At 31.9% G+C, this 17,813-nt stretch overlaps 3 protein-coding genes and 1 pseudogene across 5 annotated transcripts; all 4 read left to right on the top strand.

The window, feature by feature from the left end:
• Nucleotides 1-1,315: 1,315 nt before the first annotated feature.
• Nucleotides 1,316-4,523, top strand: LOC148787927 (gamma-cadinene synthase-like). Of its 2 annotated transcripts, none has more exons than XM_088882014.1 (7): nucleotides 1,316-1,554; nucleotides 1,938-2,211; nucleotides 2,506-2,884; nucleotides 2,983-3,201; nucleotides 3,315-3,453; nucleotides 3,586-3,837; nucleotides 4,121-4,523. In XM_088882014.1, the coding sequence occupies exons 1-7, from the start codon at nucleotides 1,426-1,428 to the stop codon at nucleotides 4,418-4,420; spliced, it is 1,692 nt and encodes a 563-aa protein (XP_088738140.1). In that variant the 5' UTR covers nucleotides 1,316-1,425; the 3' UTR covers nucleotides 4,421-4,523. The 2 variants fall into 2 exon arrangements, with proteins under 2 accessions (XP_088738140.1, XP_088738141.1); XM_088882015.1 differs by having other exon boundaries at nucleotides 1,317-1,554; nucleotides 2,512-2,884.
• A 4,042-nt stretch (nucleotides 4,524-8,565) lies between these two features.
• LOC148787926 (gamma-cadinene synthase-like) lies at nucleotides 8,566-9,852 on the top strand. 2 transcript variants are annotated; one of them, XM_088882102.1, is made up of 4 exons: nucleotides 8,566-8,671; nucleotides 8,786-9,053; nucleotides 9,218-9,590; nucleotides 9,669-9,852. In XM_088882102.1, exons 1-3 carry the CDS (start codon nucleotides 8,588-8,590, stop codon nucleotides 9,553-9,555), a joined length of 690 nt encoding a protein of 229 aa, XP_088738228.1. In that variant the 5' UTR covers nucleotides 8,566-8,587; the 3' UTR covers nucleotides 9,556-9,590; nucleotides 9,669-9,852. The 2 variants fall into 2 exon arrangements, with proteins under 2 accessions (XP_088738228.1, XP_088738227.1); XM_088882101.1 differs by having other exon boundaries at nucleotides 9,218-9,852.
• Nucleotides 9,853-12,562: 2,710 nt separating this feature from the next.
• On the top strand, nucleotides 12,563-13,171 carry LOC148787925 (tau-cadinol synthase pseudogene; annotated as a pseudogene).
• Nucleotides 13,172-15,992: 2,821 nt separating this feature from the next.
• LOC148787924 (uncharacterized) lies at nucleotides 15,993-17,564 on the top strand. The gene has a single exon (XM_088881439.1). It carries the CDS (start codon nucleotides 15,993-15,995, stop codon nucleotides 17,187-17,189), a length of 1,197 nt encoding a protein of 398 aa, XP_088737565.1. The 3' UTR covers nucleotides 17,190-17,564.
• The last annotated feature ends 249 nt before the right edge of the window (nucleotides 17,565-17,813 follow it).

Genomic DNA, 17,813 nt, shown 5'->3' with positions numbered 1-17,813 from the left:
TAAAAAAAATCTTATAATTTGTCAAAGTTGGTCAAAATATTTTTTTTCTTTTAATGGTACAAAAAACACATTTTTTTTTTTTGGTACCATTAAACATGGCATTTGAAGTCAAAGTTACGTGAGCAAATAGGAGGTAATGACCGTTAACAGGTTAATTATTTTTTATTATAAAAAATAAAAAAATTATATTAATATAATTTAATTAAATATATTAATATTATTATAAAAAGTCGTGCTTCGGATTAAAAAATAATTTTTATTTTTTAAAAATGCCCAAAGTGATTACAATAACGACATCAAGTGTAATTACGGTTTGAAGTGATGAGTCCAAGTCGTGAAATCACGACTTGGGTCATCTTTTTTTTTTTTAATTATTTTGTTTAATTAATTAATTTTTTTATAAATTAATTACATAAAATTAATTTTTAACAACATATTAAAGTTCAAAAAATCATAATATTAAAATTGTATTAATTCAAAAATTATAATTAAGTATACAAATATAATAGTGTATATTTTTTTGTAAAATTATAAAAAATACAATGAAGTATATAATTTCAAATGTAAAAAATGTCCACCCGTTTCACAATTGCGTTGTGGCATGTGATTTTTAGTATTCATGAGGTTTGCTTTAATCTAACAAATAATTCAATTCATCAGCCAAAATTCATCGAATTTGTCGATATTAACAATTTTTTTTAATAAAAATATATATTTACCCCCAATTGACTTATACGATTTATTGCAAATCGCATAAAATTTTTATAATCAAATTAACCTCGTACGTCTTCACACGTTAATGCATGTGATGATCTATATTTTCATCGTTATAAGAATAGTTTAATTAGAAAAGAATAATATTTGACCTACAATAAGTCAATAATATGTCAATAAAGAGTAAATATCAATTCTCGTTCAATTTTTTTTATTAATATCAGCAAATTTAATTTTGTTTAATTATTTTTTTTATAAAATTAATTTTTAACAACATATTAAGTCCACTTAATTGTACAAATGTATATTACATTTGTACACTTAATTGTAATTTTTTAAATTAATATAATTTTAATATTATGATTTTTTGGATTTTAATATATTAAAAATAAATATATAAAATTAATAAAAAAATTAATTAAACAAAATTTAAAAAAAAAAAAAAAGATGACCTAAGACGTGATTCACGACTTGGAGTCATCACTTCAAATCGTGAATCACAATTTGGGCTTTTTATAAAAAAAAATATATATATATTTTTTAAAAAATCACGACTCGTTATTCTAAACTTGATCACACAGAATTGCAATTCGGAATCTGCTATCCCAGAGTATGCGTCTATAAATAAGTGAATTAGTCATTCATATTTACACATGTCAAGAAATATACAAATAGAGATTGAGAGATAGTGTCTATTTATTAACCACAAAAATGGCTGCAGCTACCGACGTTATTGATCATACACTTCCCAGTCTCCCCAAGGATGTCCGTCCACCCATCACCAGTTACTCCCCGAGCATGTGGGGCGATACCTTCACTTCATTTTCTTTGGACGATAAGGTTTGTGCGCGCATATAGGCATGTTCCACCTGCTCCCTTTCTGTTTTAACGTTGTTTTGCATCCTCGTTTCGGGATGTTGCATATTTGCATTTGTGGACTATACACGACAAATGGCTATGTGACGATAGTAATAGACAAAAAAATTCTCTGAACAAAAAATAAGGTAACGGGGCCTCTTGAATTTTAAGAAAAGGATCACGCACCTTCTGATATGGGAGATAGGGAGTTTCCACATACTTGAAAAGTTTAGGAGGTTCCGTAGCTCTTCTATTTGTTTGGGGGGCGGGGGGGGGGTTAAATTTGTTTGTTAAGGTTTCTATAACATGTTGATTATATAATGTTATGTTTCCAATGAGTTGGTATACGATGAATGGCTTCATAGGTACAAGAAAAGTATGTTGAAACAATTGAAGAACTGAAGCAAGAAGCAAGGAGCATGCTGATGAGTAAAGGAAGTACAACAATAGAAAAGCTAGTACTAATTGACACGCTTGAGCGTTTGGGAGTGGGATATCACTTTGAGCAAGAGATTGAAGATCAACTCAGAGAAATTTTCAGATTTCAGTCTGAAGATAAGGACCAGGGCAACTATGACTTGTTCACTGCTGCACTTCAATTTCGTGTGTTTAGGCAACATCGCTACTCAGTTTCTTGCGGTACGATTCTTAGACTGCTAGATATTTCTCTCTTCATTTGCAATATGTGACTAGTTTTATCGAACCAATCTTTTTCTATTTGTTTTACCATTACGCACAAATATATAATGATAATGTATGAATTGAAACTAATTATTAAGCGTTAACACATTATAATATCTTGACCGAAAGAAACTTTAATTGGTCGTGTATATTAAAGAGCTCTTTGTAGCGAGCTTCTATGATGTAGATCATATTAATTGAATGAGAAATGAAAATGACTTATACGATCTTCAAATGATATAATTGATCAAGGATCAGATGTTTTCAACAAATTTATGGGGGAAGGCGGTGAATTTGAAGAAACCCTCACAAGTGATACTAAGGGCCTACTAAGCTTGTATGAAGCAGCCAACGTGAGGATTCATGGGGAAGACATTTTAGAAAACGCGGTGGTCTTTACAACCCATCACTTGAAATGCATGGTGCAACAATTAGAGCCTCGACTTCAATGCCAAGTGAAAAGAGCTCTTGAGCAGCCGCTTCATAGAGGCGTTGCAAAAGTTGAAGCCCGCCATTACATTTCCTTTTATGAGAAGGAAGAATCGAGAAATGAAATGCTTCTAAAATTAGCAAAGTTAGATTTCAGCTATTCACAGAATCTATACAAAAAAGAACTTCATGATCTTTCCAGGTAAGCGACGTACTTATCATTACATTTGTCTATTGTTGAACATGTAATTAGGTAAATTAAAATAAGTTGTAATGTATCTTCTTTTTTACAATTCAAAGGTGGTGGAACGAGCTAGACTTGATGTCCAAACTACCACACGTGAGAGACAGATTGGTGGAGAGCTATTTTTGGGGCATGGCTTTCCATTTTCATCCTCAGCACTCTTATACTCGAATAGCAGTTACTAAAAGCTTGATAATGCTTACAGTAGTTGATGATACATATGATAATTATGCCACACTTGAAGAAGCTGACCTTTTCACTGAGATATTGGAAAAGTATAATATATTCATTTATACAATTTTATAACAATTTACTTGTCCGAAAGAAGAAATATTTATAATTTCATCTTGTGAAAATGAATGAGTAAAAATTGACATGATTTTTACAGGTGGGATATCAATGAAATCAGTCGACTCCCAGATTATATGAAAATTATTTATAGATTTATTCTAAATCTATTCGAGGACTACGAAATTGAAGCAGCCAAACAAGGAAAACTATTTGCAGTGAGTTATGCCAAAGAAGCAGTAAGGACACACTCTTACCTATCCATCCTCATTTATCTTATAATTGAGTACATATTAATTTGTCTTGTCCACTCTTTTCTAATTAATTCTAATTATCTTTCGATGTTAATCAATAATTATATTCATGTGAAGGTCAAACAAATTTCTAAGGCTTACAACAAACATATGAATTGGTTCATGGGAGGACAGATGCCTGCGTACGAAGAGTACATTGCCAATACTGTCGTCACGAGCTGCATCTATGTCTTCCTCATAGTGGGCATCCTAGGAATAAAATCTACCTCCAAGGAATCTATTGATTGGCTGATGACTGATGAACCTAATAAAGCTCTTATAGCTTCCACCAGGGTTTGTCGACATGCAGATGATGTAGGCAGTGATGAAGTAAGAACCTCTAAGTCCATTTTATACCTTAACAAAATTTAATTAACAGGAATTTCTGATTTCTTTACAAGAACAATTTTAACTGCATTTATATCACAAGCATGACATATATACTAAAGAAGGTGGAATTACTCTTCAGTGATACGTATATAGCGACAACAAAAGTATTGATTACGAGAAATAATTTGACAACTTTTGGTGTCACTAGACTGTACATCATGCTAGGGTTGTCCTTCTTTTGTATACAAATGATGCAACCAAATTTATTTCATTTTTGCCAAAGCGTGAGAGCAAGGATGGAAGTATGCCGACAGCAGTGGATTGCTACGTGAAGCAATATGGTGTATCAAAAGAAGAAACTATGGGCAAGTTCAATGAACTATTTGAAAATGCGTGGAAGGATTTCAATACGGAGTGGTTAATTGAAATTTCCACAACATCAAAGTATATGATGGAGCAGCTGTTGAACCATGCACGAGTAGCAGAGGTCACTTACAGGGATGGCCGAGATGGGTATACACATCCTCAAAAATATTTAGCAGCACAGATTGCTGCTGTTTTTGTGGATCCCATAGTCATATGATTGTAGGGAAATATGTTCACAGCTCAGTTTGTTGGTTGGTGTTGATTAAGTTATTTGTGTTTCTTTTTCATCATGATTGAACAATAAAAGGTTTGAATTTCCAGTTGTTGATTGTCGCTAGTGTTTAGCTTGGAAGCTATGTGCTGTTAATGTGCCGCACAATTTCGACAACATAATTTCCTAATTACAATTTTACCCAACTCTAAATCACCCTCAGGCGCGTGTTTTCACACAAATGGAATTCTATTGTTATTCCAATGAAAGTGTAAAGTGCAAAAAAAAAATTAAAAAACTGGATTATCGAGTGTATAAAGAAAAGTCGACGGGCAAAATGTGAATGACCTTATACTGGGGCTTCCGCATTTAACCCTGAATTTTTATTAGACTTTTATACACATACGGTATAACTTTATATATTGCTTGTGCTACAGTCATATTACATACGTAATTGAATAAACAGGTGTTTTCGATAAATTTAAGAATGAAGACAATGAATTCAAAGAAACCCTCAAAAGTGATGTTAAGGGCCTGCTAAGTTTGTATGAAGCTGCCCACCTGAGGATTCATGGGGAGGCAATCTTGGAAGAGGCTGTGGCCTTTACAACCCATCATCTGAAGCGTATGTTGCAACAATTAGAACCTCCACTTCAAGACCAGGTGAAGAGGCGCTCTGCAGCACTCACTCCATAGAGGTGTTCCGAGAATCCAAACTCTGGTGGAAGTTCCATTAGCAGATATTGGTGGAAGTTCCGTTAGAATCTCGGGCCTATGGTCATTCTTCTCATGGTCGAAATAGGAAATCAAGACAAGCACGTGGCGTTTTACGGGAATATAGATGGCGTTTAAGCTTTTCAAGATGGCATATAGATGTTTGGGTTGAGACTGATAAGGGAAGTGGCGTTTTACGGGAATATACGGTGCGACAAAGGTGGGAAGGTGACAAGAAGTCTGGGATCTACTACGAGTATTGAAAAGAAAATTACGATAATCATAGCTTTTCCGGGGGAGATTTTAATGCAATCATCTATGCATAGGAGAAAGAGAGCAGGTGTTCTATAACATCTTGGCAAATGAGGAATTTCCGAATGGCATTAGTTGATGTGGGCCTAGTGGATTTGGGGTTCTCTAGTTTTAGGTTCCCATGGTGCAATGGACACATTCGGCAGTTTACAGCATGATGACAACTTGATCCATTTGTTAATATGGTTTCTTGGAGACAACTCGTTGGGGTATGTGAAGGTGTCCACCTTTCTGCTGTTTATTCATATCATCAGCCGCTATTTTTGTTTATGTGGAATCCCCAATTAATACAACACACCAGCTTGCTTGACGCTTCAACTTCAAAGCTCTTCACACTAAATCTGTAGATTACGCTTATATTATAGCTGAGGCCTGGGCACAAAGTTGAGTGGTGGGGGGGTCGAATGAATCTTGAACACATTGGCAGAATATGGTGAACGCCTGCAACATTGGAGTCACCTCACTTTTGGCAATATTGGTAAACATATCAAGGATTTGGAGAGGGAGCTCGATGGTCTTGAGAAGTGTAGTGTAACTGATTCGATGGTTCCGCTGCACTACAAAAAACGTGAGCTTCAACGTTTGTTTACAACAGAAGAAGTCAGATGAAAATAGTGATCAAATGCTCACTAGCTTGCTGATGGAGATTGTAATATATGTACTTCCACACTTGAGTTTGGAGAGAGCACGGATGAACAGAATTGTGGACGTGCAGGACGATAACGGTGTTTGGATCGAGGAGAAGGATGGAATTCAATCTTTGATTTTTTGCTCATTTTCAATCTGTTATCTGTTCAACAGATCCATTGGCTGGCGATTTAGATGTTGTGTTGAGAAGTGTTCGTTCCAGGGTTACCCCGTCATTACATCAATTTCTCTCTCAATCATTTTCTCACAATGAGGTATCTAATCTCTTTTTTCTAGGTCTCCACTAACATCTCCCAGACTAGATGGCTTTCCTCCGTTGTTTTTCCACAAATATTGGGGTATTGTTGATTCCGGCATCCTTCAATGTGTTCTCAATATTTTAAATACTAGTGTCATGCCTTCTGACTTAAATTTCACTAATATTGTGTTGATTCCCAAAGTGCGGTCCCTAAACCTATTTCTCAGTTTCGTCTGATCAGTTATGCAATGTTGTTTATAAACTTGTTCAAAAGTGCTTGCTAATAGATTGAAACATTGTATGAATGCGATTACTTCCCATTGCAGTCAGTTTTTATTAGTGGTTCCTTTGATTTTTAATAATGTATTACTTGCATATAAATGTAATCATTATCTTAAAAACAAACGGAGAGGGAGAAAGGGTGCTATTGCTCTGAAGTTGGATACAAACAAAGCATATGATCATGTGGAATGAGCCTTTGTTGAAGGTACTTCATAGCATATGGGATTTCTTGCATTATTTATATCATTGATTATGATGTGTATATCTACTTTCAGATGCTCTCTTGCGAATAACAGAGAGTAGTTTGGTTATTTGCAACGAATAATTCAAGATTTTAGCTAATTAAAGATTTTAGCTAATTAAGAATAATTATTGTAATTAAATATATATTTTAATTAATTAAAAATAGTTTTAGATTTAACATTAACAATTATAAAATTATTTGAATTTAAATATAATTTAACTTAATATTTAATACTAAATAAATTAAATATAATGTAATATTTCAATTTAAATTATAAAAAAAAATACAAAAAAAAGGCATTTTAGTAAAAAACACCTAACAAAAAGTTCAAAAACAGTTAAAAAATATACCCATATGTACAAAGAGCGCGTGTAATACACCTTCTGTTAATTACTAACAGAATGGGTGTTTGTTGCTGAGTTTTACAAAACACAAGGGGGTTGTTTTAGTCTATCTTTAAAACATAAAGAAGGTTTTAGCCGACTTTTTAAAATACAGAGGAGTTTTATTCATTTTGTCATATTTTAAAAATGCTTTTCAGAAATCAGAAGCTGAACAATGCTTTTTTAAAGTTCTTGCAAACACTCCCTTAATCAATTACACGATTGGGATACTTTCGAGACATATTAAGCCTCCATAAATTCATACACTAAAAAAAAAATACTATTGGGTACAATACTAATTGCTTATGGCTAAAAACAAATGTAAATGATTACTATTAAATACGGTTCAAAAAACTACGTAGAAAATTTTTTGTATTTTTTTTATTAATTTGGTTATAAAATTAAGTTATAAATATTTTTCTCTTTTAGATAAAAGTAAGTAATTACATTATCAATTTTTTGAAAATATTTTCTTTAAAAAATATGATAAGATATATTTATGTGCTATTCTATAAAAATGTTGAATTTTTTATTAAGCATATATATTTGTCAATTTCTTCTGAAAAGCAATATGTATGAGTTGTTGGTTATATTATATTTATCGTAATATCTACTATATATATATATATATTAATTTATACTTCACTTAATTTAAATTTCTTATTTATTTAAAATAATTTAATGAGTAAAATATTAAAATATATTAAAAATAATAAATTGTCAATACATGAGGGACATTTTTATCCAATTAAAGGGTAAAGTGTTATATTTTACCCAATATACATTCATATTTGAGATAGAGTTTGGGTCTCCCAAATGCATGTTGTGATAAGAACTCTTTGGGATAAATCCTATCTAGAATAAAGTTTATAGTCTTCCAAATTATGTGTTTGGATACGGACTCCTCTTAGGGATAGGGTTATGTAGACCTATAAATAGGGTATATAGTTGTGATCAAATTATAATACAGAAACACAAATGTGATATAAAATGAGTTGATCACAATACTCTCTCTAATTCTCTCTTTCCAATTCTCTATCTCTCGTTGCCAATAAAAACGAAATCCCCAATTTAAAAAGTCACGTGAAGGCCATATGACTTTTTCCGGTGATTGAGACAAATTTTCGACTAAAATGTGTATCAAAATTGAGTTTTTTTAAATTATAGAGGATTAAAATAGAATCCTAGTAAATTACGAGACTAAAATGATAATTGTTTAAAATTAAGAAACTAAAATTACCTTTAATCCCGTTATAAATGAGGTGTTGATTCATATATTCATAAAATTATCATCAATAAAAGAGATAAGATTACATAGAGATAGCTCTTATTGTCAGCTGCCTACAATTAGAATGGATGTCCGCCCGACCATTGGGAGTTCCGCCCCAACCATGTGGGCAGATACCTTCACTTCACTCTCTGCGAACATGAATAAGGTTTATGCGTTTTTCATGACATCTTTTTTTGTTCAATTCAATGTTTTAACACATACCACGTGTTGACATTAAATAATTTTGATTAAAAACATATGATGACTGGGTTGATGATAGGTACAAGAGAAGTATGTTGAAGCCATTGAAGCACTAAAGGAAGAAGCAAGGAGCATGCTGATGGCTAAAGGAAATACAATTGTTGATAGACTGATATTGATCGACACGTTTGAGCGTTTAGGAGTGGCGTATCACTTTGAGCAAGAGATTGAAGATCAAATCCAAGACATCTTCAGATCTCATTCTGAGAGGGAAGATGACTATGACTTGTTCATTACTGCACTTCAATTTCGTCTGCTCAGGCAACATCGCTATTTTGTTTCTAGCAGTATGTTTCATTTTCATTTATTTTATTATGCTTTTTTCGCACAATCACTATCCATGTAATGAAATCATAGACGAGTGCGCCCATTTAACGTTTTATACACATACGGTATAACTTTATATATTGCTTGTGCTACAATCATATTACATACGTAACTGAATAAACAGGTGTTTTCGATAAATTTAAGAATGAAGACAATGAATTCAAAGAAACCCTCAAAAGTGATGCTAAGGGTCTGCTAAGCTTGTATGAAGCTGCCCACCTGAGGATTCATGGGGAAACAATCTTGGAAGAGGCTGTGGCCTTTACAACCCATCATCTGAAGCGTACGTTGCAACAATTAGAATCTCCACTTCAAGATCAGGTGAAGAGAGCTCTGCAGCACTCACTCCACAGAGGTGTTCCGAGAATCGAAACCCGCCACTTCATTTCCTTCTACGAAAGAGATGACTCAAAGAATCAACTGCTTCTAAAACTAGCCAAACTTGATTTCAATTATTTGTAGAATTTGTACAAGAAAGAGCTCCATGACCTCACCAGGTGATTCATAACTCCTGTTTTGAAAATTTTTGAGATTAAACTAACACTACAATCTCTCTCTCTCTCTCTCATTCACAGGTGGTGGAACGAATTTGACTTGAAATCAAAACTTCCATACGCAAGAGACAGATTGGTGGAGGCCTATTTTTGGGGCATAGCACTCCATTTTAAACCTCAAGATTCTTATGCTCGAGTGGATATTGCTAAAAGCGTACAAATGCTTACAACAATAAACGATACATACGATAGTTATGCTATACTTGAAAATGCTCACTGTTTTACTGAAATCTTAGAAAGGTATGTATATAAATTTGATAAGATTATACATTTTAATCTTTACAAGTTCTCTAATTAAAAAATTTGCATTTTAAAAAATAGTAATTTATCACGAGTTATTTATTAAAATAATATTAATAAAATAATTTTGCAACTTTTGGGGTATAGTTGCAAAATTAAGTGCAGAAGTTAGTGCTACTAGGGACTACCCAACTTCTTTTTTATTTTTATAAAAAACGTAGACCAAGTTATCAGTAGTACTAATGACTTAGGCACATATCTTTTCCTAGCCTTTTTTTTAAATTTATATTTATGCTATATTTAATAATAATATATACTAATTAATTAGGAGTTATTATTTTTTAATTTTATAATATTTTGAATTTTTTATTTAATATTTTTATAATTAAAAATATTAATAAAAAATATACTAATTTTTACATAATTTTTAACAACTAAAAAAATTAAAAATTATATACAAATAACAAAAAGAGTATTCAAATATTAGCTTCATTATTTTGATATCTATGGCCTCGCAGTGGCACATCATTTTGATGCGATAGAGCTTGATTTTGTTATGATTGGTTATGAATTTGATTTATTGCCCATAGTTGGGGTCAGTCCATTTTATTAGGAATAATGATAATTTGTCCTTGACTTGGACGAATAGAGATGCGTAGAGTATTATCATGGACCAATTGGGATATTCCAAAATTTCAATTGGTCCACCATACTACTCTATGTATATTTATGTTATATTTAATAATATCATATACTAATTATAATTATATTTATGTATTACTTACTAATTAATTATAATTTTTAATTGTATTATATTATGAAACTTTTATGTAATATTTTAATAGTAAAAAAATATTAATAAAAATATGTTAATTGTTTCATTGATTTTTAACAACTAATAAAATTAAAAATTATATATAAATCAATATATATATATATATATACGAACTAAAATATTATAAACTTAAAATTAATTACAGATTTTAATAATGTCCGTCAGTATCAGTGCATCGTTACCGTTGTCGTCTAGGTATTCTTCTTTTTTGGTTACTGGTTCTGTTGGTTCATTTATTTCTTAATCATCATAATCGGATCATTTGTTGTGGCAAAATGCTTTAAGGGGCCATATCTTGTGCTATTACTTGTTGATGTGTGACAATTCGATAAACATTTTGAGATATGGCCTTAATGTGGTCCAAAGTTTGATTTATCCTTCGATTTTTTTTAGTTTATTATCACAACTTGTTTGAATGTTTTTTATTTGGTTAGCCTAAAATAAACCAAAAAATATACTGTAAGTATGTAAATTTTAGAGAGAAGGAAAAACATATTTAGATAAAGTATGTTTATTAGATAATTAATGTACCACAATAATTAACAAAAAAAAATTACAATAATAATTAACAAAATATATTAAAAAAAGGAGTGTCAAGTATTTATTAGCACTGACGACTTGGCACAAAAAATTATGTGCCCAAGTTGTTAGTGCTACTAACGACATGGGCATTTAAGCGTATTTCGGATGCTTGAAGGCCCCGCTGACCCGAAGTGATTTAGAAAGATTCTTCTTTATCGATGGTGATCGGTCATGGTATCCATAGCCTTGCTTCTTTTTCGGCCAAATCCTGATTTCGTTTTGCTTCTCCCGATCGTCGAGCCTGATCGACTCGACTCTTTTCCCTTGAAAACTATACCCCATTTTGGGTATAATTGCAATATTTTTTTTATATTATTTTAATAAATAGGCCAATTTATCACGTCTTAAATATTTTGTGTTTTATTATCTTATAATTAAATAAAATTAAGGTACACTTTCTTTCAGTAACTTAATTACATTTTTGTCTATTATACTAATATGTAATTTAAAGGAAAAAAATTTAAAAAATAATACTTTCAAATTTTTAAATCTTTTGGTTATCTAAATAAAATTACAGCTTTCAATAATAGAAATATCAAATTTTAAAGAAGTCATATGTTAAGAAGATTGATTATTGGATATTTATAATCTTCAATTCAGAAATTACCTCAATTGAGGGGTTTTTGTTGCCATTTTTTCTTTTTAAAGTTATGGGGAGCTTTTTTGTATCTTCTAATTATTTTTTACACTTTTCAAATAGCACAAGGGAGTAAGTTGCATTTAACCTAAATTTTAATATAGTTTTCGGAGGTTTTAATATATTTACTCCTCTATATAAATATGTTTGTCACTACAAAAAATATAATATTTAACCATGATTAACTGTCATGATCAATAATAAATTAGTTGTAATAAATAGTTATTGACCACGACTACACAATAGTTATAGTTTGTGACTTTTGAAAGGATGGTTAAAACATTTGTCTTGATTAACCTTATTCTGAATCTTAGGTGGAATGTCAATGAAATCTATCGACTACCAAATTACATGAAAATTGTATATAAGTTTCTTCTAAGTATATATGACGACTACGAAGTCGAAGCGTCCAAGCTAGGAAAATTATATGCAGTTTGTTATGCCAAAGAAACAGTAAGACCCAAACTCTGATCTACTCTCAGTACCTCTCACTCATTATATTGTCTTATCCTGGTTTTTATTGTTAATTTTACATTTGAACTTAATTATATCTGGTCCGTTGTTTCTCATTAATATCCACTAACTTCTTTGATGTAATAAAATTCCCTTTACAATGTGAAGATGAAACAACTTTGTAAGGCTTATGACAAGGTGCTGAAATGGGCTATGGGACAAGTACAGATACCTACATTTGAAGAGAACGTTGCTAACATGATGGTCACAAGTTGCGTCTATGTGGTTCTCTCTTCCAGCATGGCCGCAAAATCTGCCTCGAAAGAGACCATCGATTGGCTAATGGGTGAACCTAGGATTGTTGCAGCTGCTGCTAAGATTGGCCGATATTTGAACGACTTGGGAAGTTATGAAGTAAGAACTGAAGAACTACTGATCATCCAATTTTTGTATATATGCACTTTGTAATTTAACATCTTGGTACACAAGCGTGAAAGCAAGGGAGGAAATTTGCCAATAACAGTCCGTTGCTATACGAAACAATATGGCGTATCAAAAGAAGAGGCTCTGGATAAGTTTGTGGAACTAGTTGAAGATGCGTGGAAAGATTTGAATACAGAATGGATAACTCAAACTTCCATACTAGGCAGGGATATTGTGGCTGAGCAGCTTCTGAACTATGCTCGCACATCAGAAGTGACTTATGAGAATTGCGAAGATGGGATTACAAATCCTGAAAAGTATACGGCTCTCTTTGTGGATCTCGTACTCATCTGATTATATTATGTTGCTTATTGCAACCTCTGTCAGTTGCATCCAATAAGTACCTACCCAGCCACCAGCCAGCTGCTGCTACTACTACTACTTTGCTTTCTTGTGTTTCATGGATTTGTATAATAGTGGATTTGCATGTTCTCAAATATCACTGTGTAATACTGCTAATTAATACATATGTATGTATATATATATATGTATGTAATACCACTAAAGCTAATCCACGTCACCAAGGCACCATCGAACCATTTAGGTTTACCTATCTTTTTTAATTTTTCCTCACTTGTTTCTCTCTTTTTTTTCTTCCAGAAGATAGTGAATAAATAGAGAGAAGACATTGATGATGGCGCAAAAAACCGAGAAAGAGAGAAGAATATGAAGATTAATAAATTTGGTCAATGGAAAAGAATAAGAATGCGAAAAAGGATTTTGGTTATTTAAAAATAAAAACCGGGTCGGGTAACACTACAAGAAAACAAGGTATCAGAGACCAAAATTTAGAGACGGAACAAAATCCGTCTTTATCAGAGACGGATTTAGAGACGGAACTCTTACATATGATAAATTATTAATAACTTTTATTTTAGATAGAGACGGATTTATAATTTCGCGAAATTCCGTCTCTATTTCCGTCTCTACTACTGTTAAATTATTCCTTAAAAATCGAGATGGCTGAGAATTGGTTATTTCCGTCTCTGTTTCCCTAGCTAATTTTTTCTTTAATTTAGCCACGGAAATTTCCGTGTCTGATGGTCTAAATAGGAATTTTTTTATTTATTAAAATATTAAAACACAAAACTAAGAATTTTTATTTATGTAATAATAATTAAGTTGTAATTATATGAATTAATCTAAAAATAATAATAATAATAATAACAACAACAACAATAATAATAATGATGATGATGATAGTTGAATAATTATAATTATTATTTTATTTTATATATAATGAGATTAAAAAATTTAATCAATAATTACGATATCTTAAAATCCGGGCACCTGATTCATACGAAATTTAAATATATACAAGACTATGTCCATTAGATCATATCGGACGGTATGATTTAAAATCACATGGTCTGATTCAACGATACACCTTCTTGAATGATTACTCTTATGTTTCGAGTACGATATCTCGACATCCGTATATCCAATAAGTCTAAAACTTTACCAAATGTATTTTTTTGTAAGTTTTATCATATCTAATGGTCTGATCTGAATTTTGATGGCCAGATTAACCCATGTTGTTCAATAATATATGATGATAGTTATATCGATGTTATACTAACATTTATAAATATATAAATTTTGCATATTGTGAGCATATATTAATTTCAACTATATCTATGTAAAAATTTTATGATTCGATTATCATGATTTAAAATAATAATAATAATAATAATAATTATAACTATTATTATTATTATTATAGTAATACTAACAATAATAATAACAATAATACTACTACTACTAATAATAATAATAATTCTAATAATAATAACAGTAATAATAATAATAATAATACTAATAATAATAGTAATAATAATAAGAATAATAATAATATATTAATAATAATAATTATACAAAAAGTTAAAACTCAAAAACTGATCTCTTTCTCTCTCTTTCTTCCTCATTCTTTCTTTCTTTTCCATTCCTTCTCCTCTCTCATTTCTTCCTTCAAATCCATCTCCATTTCTTCCCCAAACCCATGTCTTAGAACCCTAACTCCAAACTCACGGCAACAAGGACGCAAGGTCGGCAACGAGGACACAGATTTGTACGGCTTCCATCTTTCTCCTCTCATTTTTTCTACAAACCCATCTCTTAGAACCCTAGCCCTAAACTCACGGCAACAAGGACGGTAAATCGGCAACGAGGAAGGCGACGAGTACGACTTCTCCAGGTAATTCTTATTTCTTTGTTGCATTTTACTTATTCTTCTTTTTTTTTTGGGTTTGGGTGTGTTTTTAGCATCTTATTTTTAGCAAAATTTCTGAAAAATTGAGCATCTAATGTTGTATGTAATGTTGTAATTTCTGGAATTTTTGGAAAATTTCTGCAATTTCTGGGAAATTCTAGTCAATTTCTGCAATTTCTGCAATTTCTGCAATTGTTGTTCTTTTGTTGTTCTTGTGTAATTGTTGTTCTTTTGCTCAGTAGGTAAATGCCTGCATGTCTCTTATACTTTGCAAGTAATTATTTTATAAATATGAAAGGCTACAGAGTTTTGTGGAAATATAAAGTAGATGTAGATATGCACATGTGGGATTTGCACATTAGACCATTGGAGCAATCTGTCAATTATATAAAGCATCACAGCTGATCTTGCCCTCCCAAAAATTATATATAGTTCAAGCTCTCTTCTCTCGTTAACTTTTATGGGGTGCATTCTTCACATTAGACATGCATATCTGAAAGATTTGAAACATTTCTTATGTCATTAAGCCTACATTGTACAGTTTGTACCTTATTATTGTTAATTGACATATATTTTTCAAACTTATTTATCTTCCAACTATTATCTCTGTGCAAAAGATCCTTTCTAAAAATAGTATCAGTATTATAATTCAAAAACTAAAGTTTTATGTATCTTATATCAACAATTTCAAATATTGAATTATGATGCTTTCAAATAGAGATAATCACGAAGGATTGCTTGTGATTACATTTAGTGGGAGAATGATTTTAGTGAACTATTTAAATGTTATAATTAGGCCTAATATGAGATCATTTATTCCTATTTCTTTATTAGTAGAAAAAAAATCTTGATCTTCAAAATAATGGTTAATTCATCTTGCCTCCTTTATCTAAAAATTGCAGAATAATGAATATTGACCGTAGTTGGATGTGGAGGCGTTTGGATGATAATGGGTTTCTTTTAGATGAATTCGTAACAAGGGTTGATCAGGAGTTCTTGAACTTTGCCTTTCATAACCCACGATTTCTGAATAATGAACAAATCAAATGTCCATGCTCTAAATGCGGCAACACAAGATTTTTGAATCAAAGTGATACGCATTTACACATAGTAAAAAATGGATTTACTCGGGGTTATAATATCTGGTACGCACATGGTGAATCCGTGAACACAAGAGATGATGTGGGGGGTTCTTCAACCGCTCCTCGGGTAGAAACGTCTCGTTATAGAACAATGGTGATGGATGCAATAGGCCATGAGTTCAGCTCAAACTTCACGTGTGCTGAACAACTGCCTAATCCAGAAGCACAAAAGTTTTTTAACTTATTAAAAGATGCTGACGAACCATTATGGGATGGCTGCAAAAATCACACAAAACTCTCTGCTGTGGCCCAACTATTAAGTATCAAATCAGAGTACAATTTACCTGAAGCTTGCTATGATCGACTTGTGTCAACAATCAAAAGCATGCTGCCTGAAGATGAAAAGTTGCTAGATAACTTTTACACGACCAAAAAACACCTAGGTAAACTTGGTCTAGGTTACGAAAAAATTGATTCTTGTGTAAACAATTGCATATTGTATTACAAAGAGAACAATGGCCTTCAAGAATGCCCTATATGTTATCATCCTCGATACAAGCCAATCAAGGCAGGATCACGGAAAAAAGTAGCTTTCAAGGTGTTGCGTTATTTGCCTTTGATACCTAGGATGAAAAGGCTATATGCATCTAACTACACCTGTGAGCACATGACATGGCATGCAAATAATCCTTCGAGCCAAGAAAGTATGGCACATCCATCTCATGGAGAGGCATGGAAACATTTCGATCGCACTCATCCATCATTTGCCTCAGATGCACGAAATGTGCGCCTTGGGTTATGCATAGATGGTTTCAGTCCATTTGGGAATTCTAGTACTCCTTACAATTGTTGGCCTGTTATTATTGCTGTATATAATCTTCCCCCATGGATGTGCATGCAAAAGCCTTTCTTGTTCCTTCTAAAGGACGCTTATATGGATTTGGATGTAGCTCCTCATCTACAAGTTCAAATTCAGTTAGTTCTACTGTTAAAGCATCTGACCAAAAGATTAATGAGTTAACAAAAGCTGTGGAGGATTTTTCAAGACGGGAAGAAGAAAATAGAAAGTTTTTTGAAAATGCTCTTGAAGAAGCTCGAAAGAGGGAGGAAGAGGCTCGGAAGAGGGAGGCAGACCTACAAGAATTAGTTCGAAAACTAATTCAAGATGTGGGATACACAAACCATCAATTTCCTGGTGGGTCTGGACAGCAGGAGCAACAACATTCCAGGAAAGATAATTAGTTTATTTTTTTCTCTTTGTTGTTTATGACTTAGTGTATGTTGCTTTCGGTTGTACTTTGACTTATGTTTGTTGACTTGTGAGTGCAGACATTTATATTATTGGATAGATTTGGATGATGACATTAATTATATTAGTGGTGTTGTATTATGAGTATCTTTTTTGTTAATATTTGTTGTTCTTGTTTGGGAAATTTAAATTTTGGTATTGATGGAATGTATTTGATGATATAATGACCAGGATATTAATTTGGGTACAAAAATTAAAAAATATATTAAAAAAAACCAAAAAAAATTAGAGACGGATTTGAGACGAAAAATTTGAAAAATTAGAGGCAGAAATAGAGACGGATTAGAGACGGAAATTTGTAATGTTTTAGAGACGGAACATTTTCTCCATTTTAGA

Source organism: Sesamum indicum, linkage group LG6 (assembly GCF_026168435.1).
Source record: "Sesamum indicum cultivar Baizhima isolate 11 linkage group LG6, ASM2616843v1, whole genome shotgun sequence".
Taxonomy (NCBI): domain Eukaryota; kingdom Viridiplantae; phylum Streptophyta; class Magnoliopsida; order Lamiales; family Pedaliaceae; genus Sesamum; species Sesamum indicum.
Note: the sequence above shows the minus strand (reverse complement) of the source record. Positions and strands in the feature narration are given on the sequence as shown.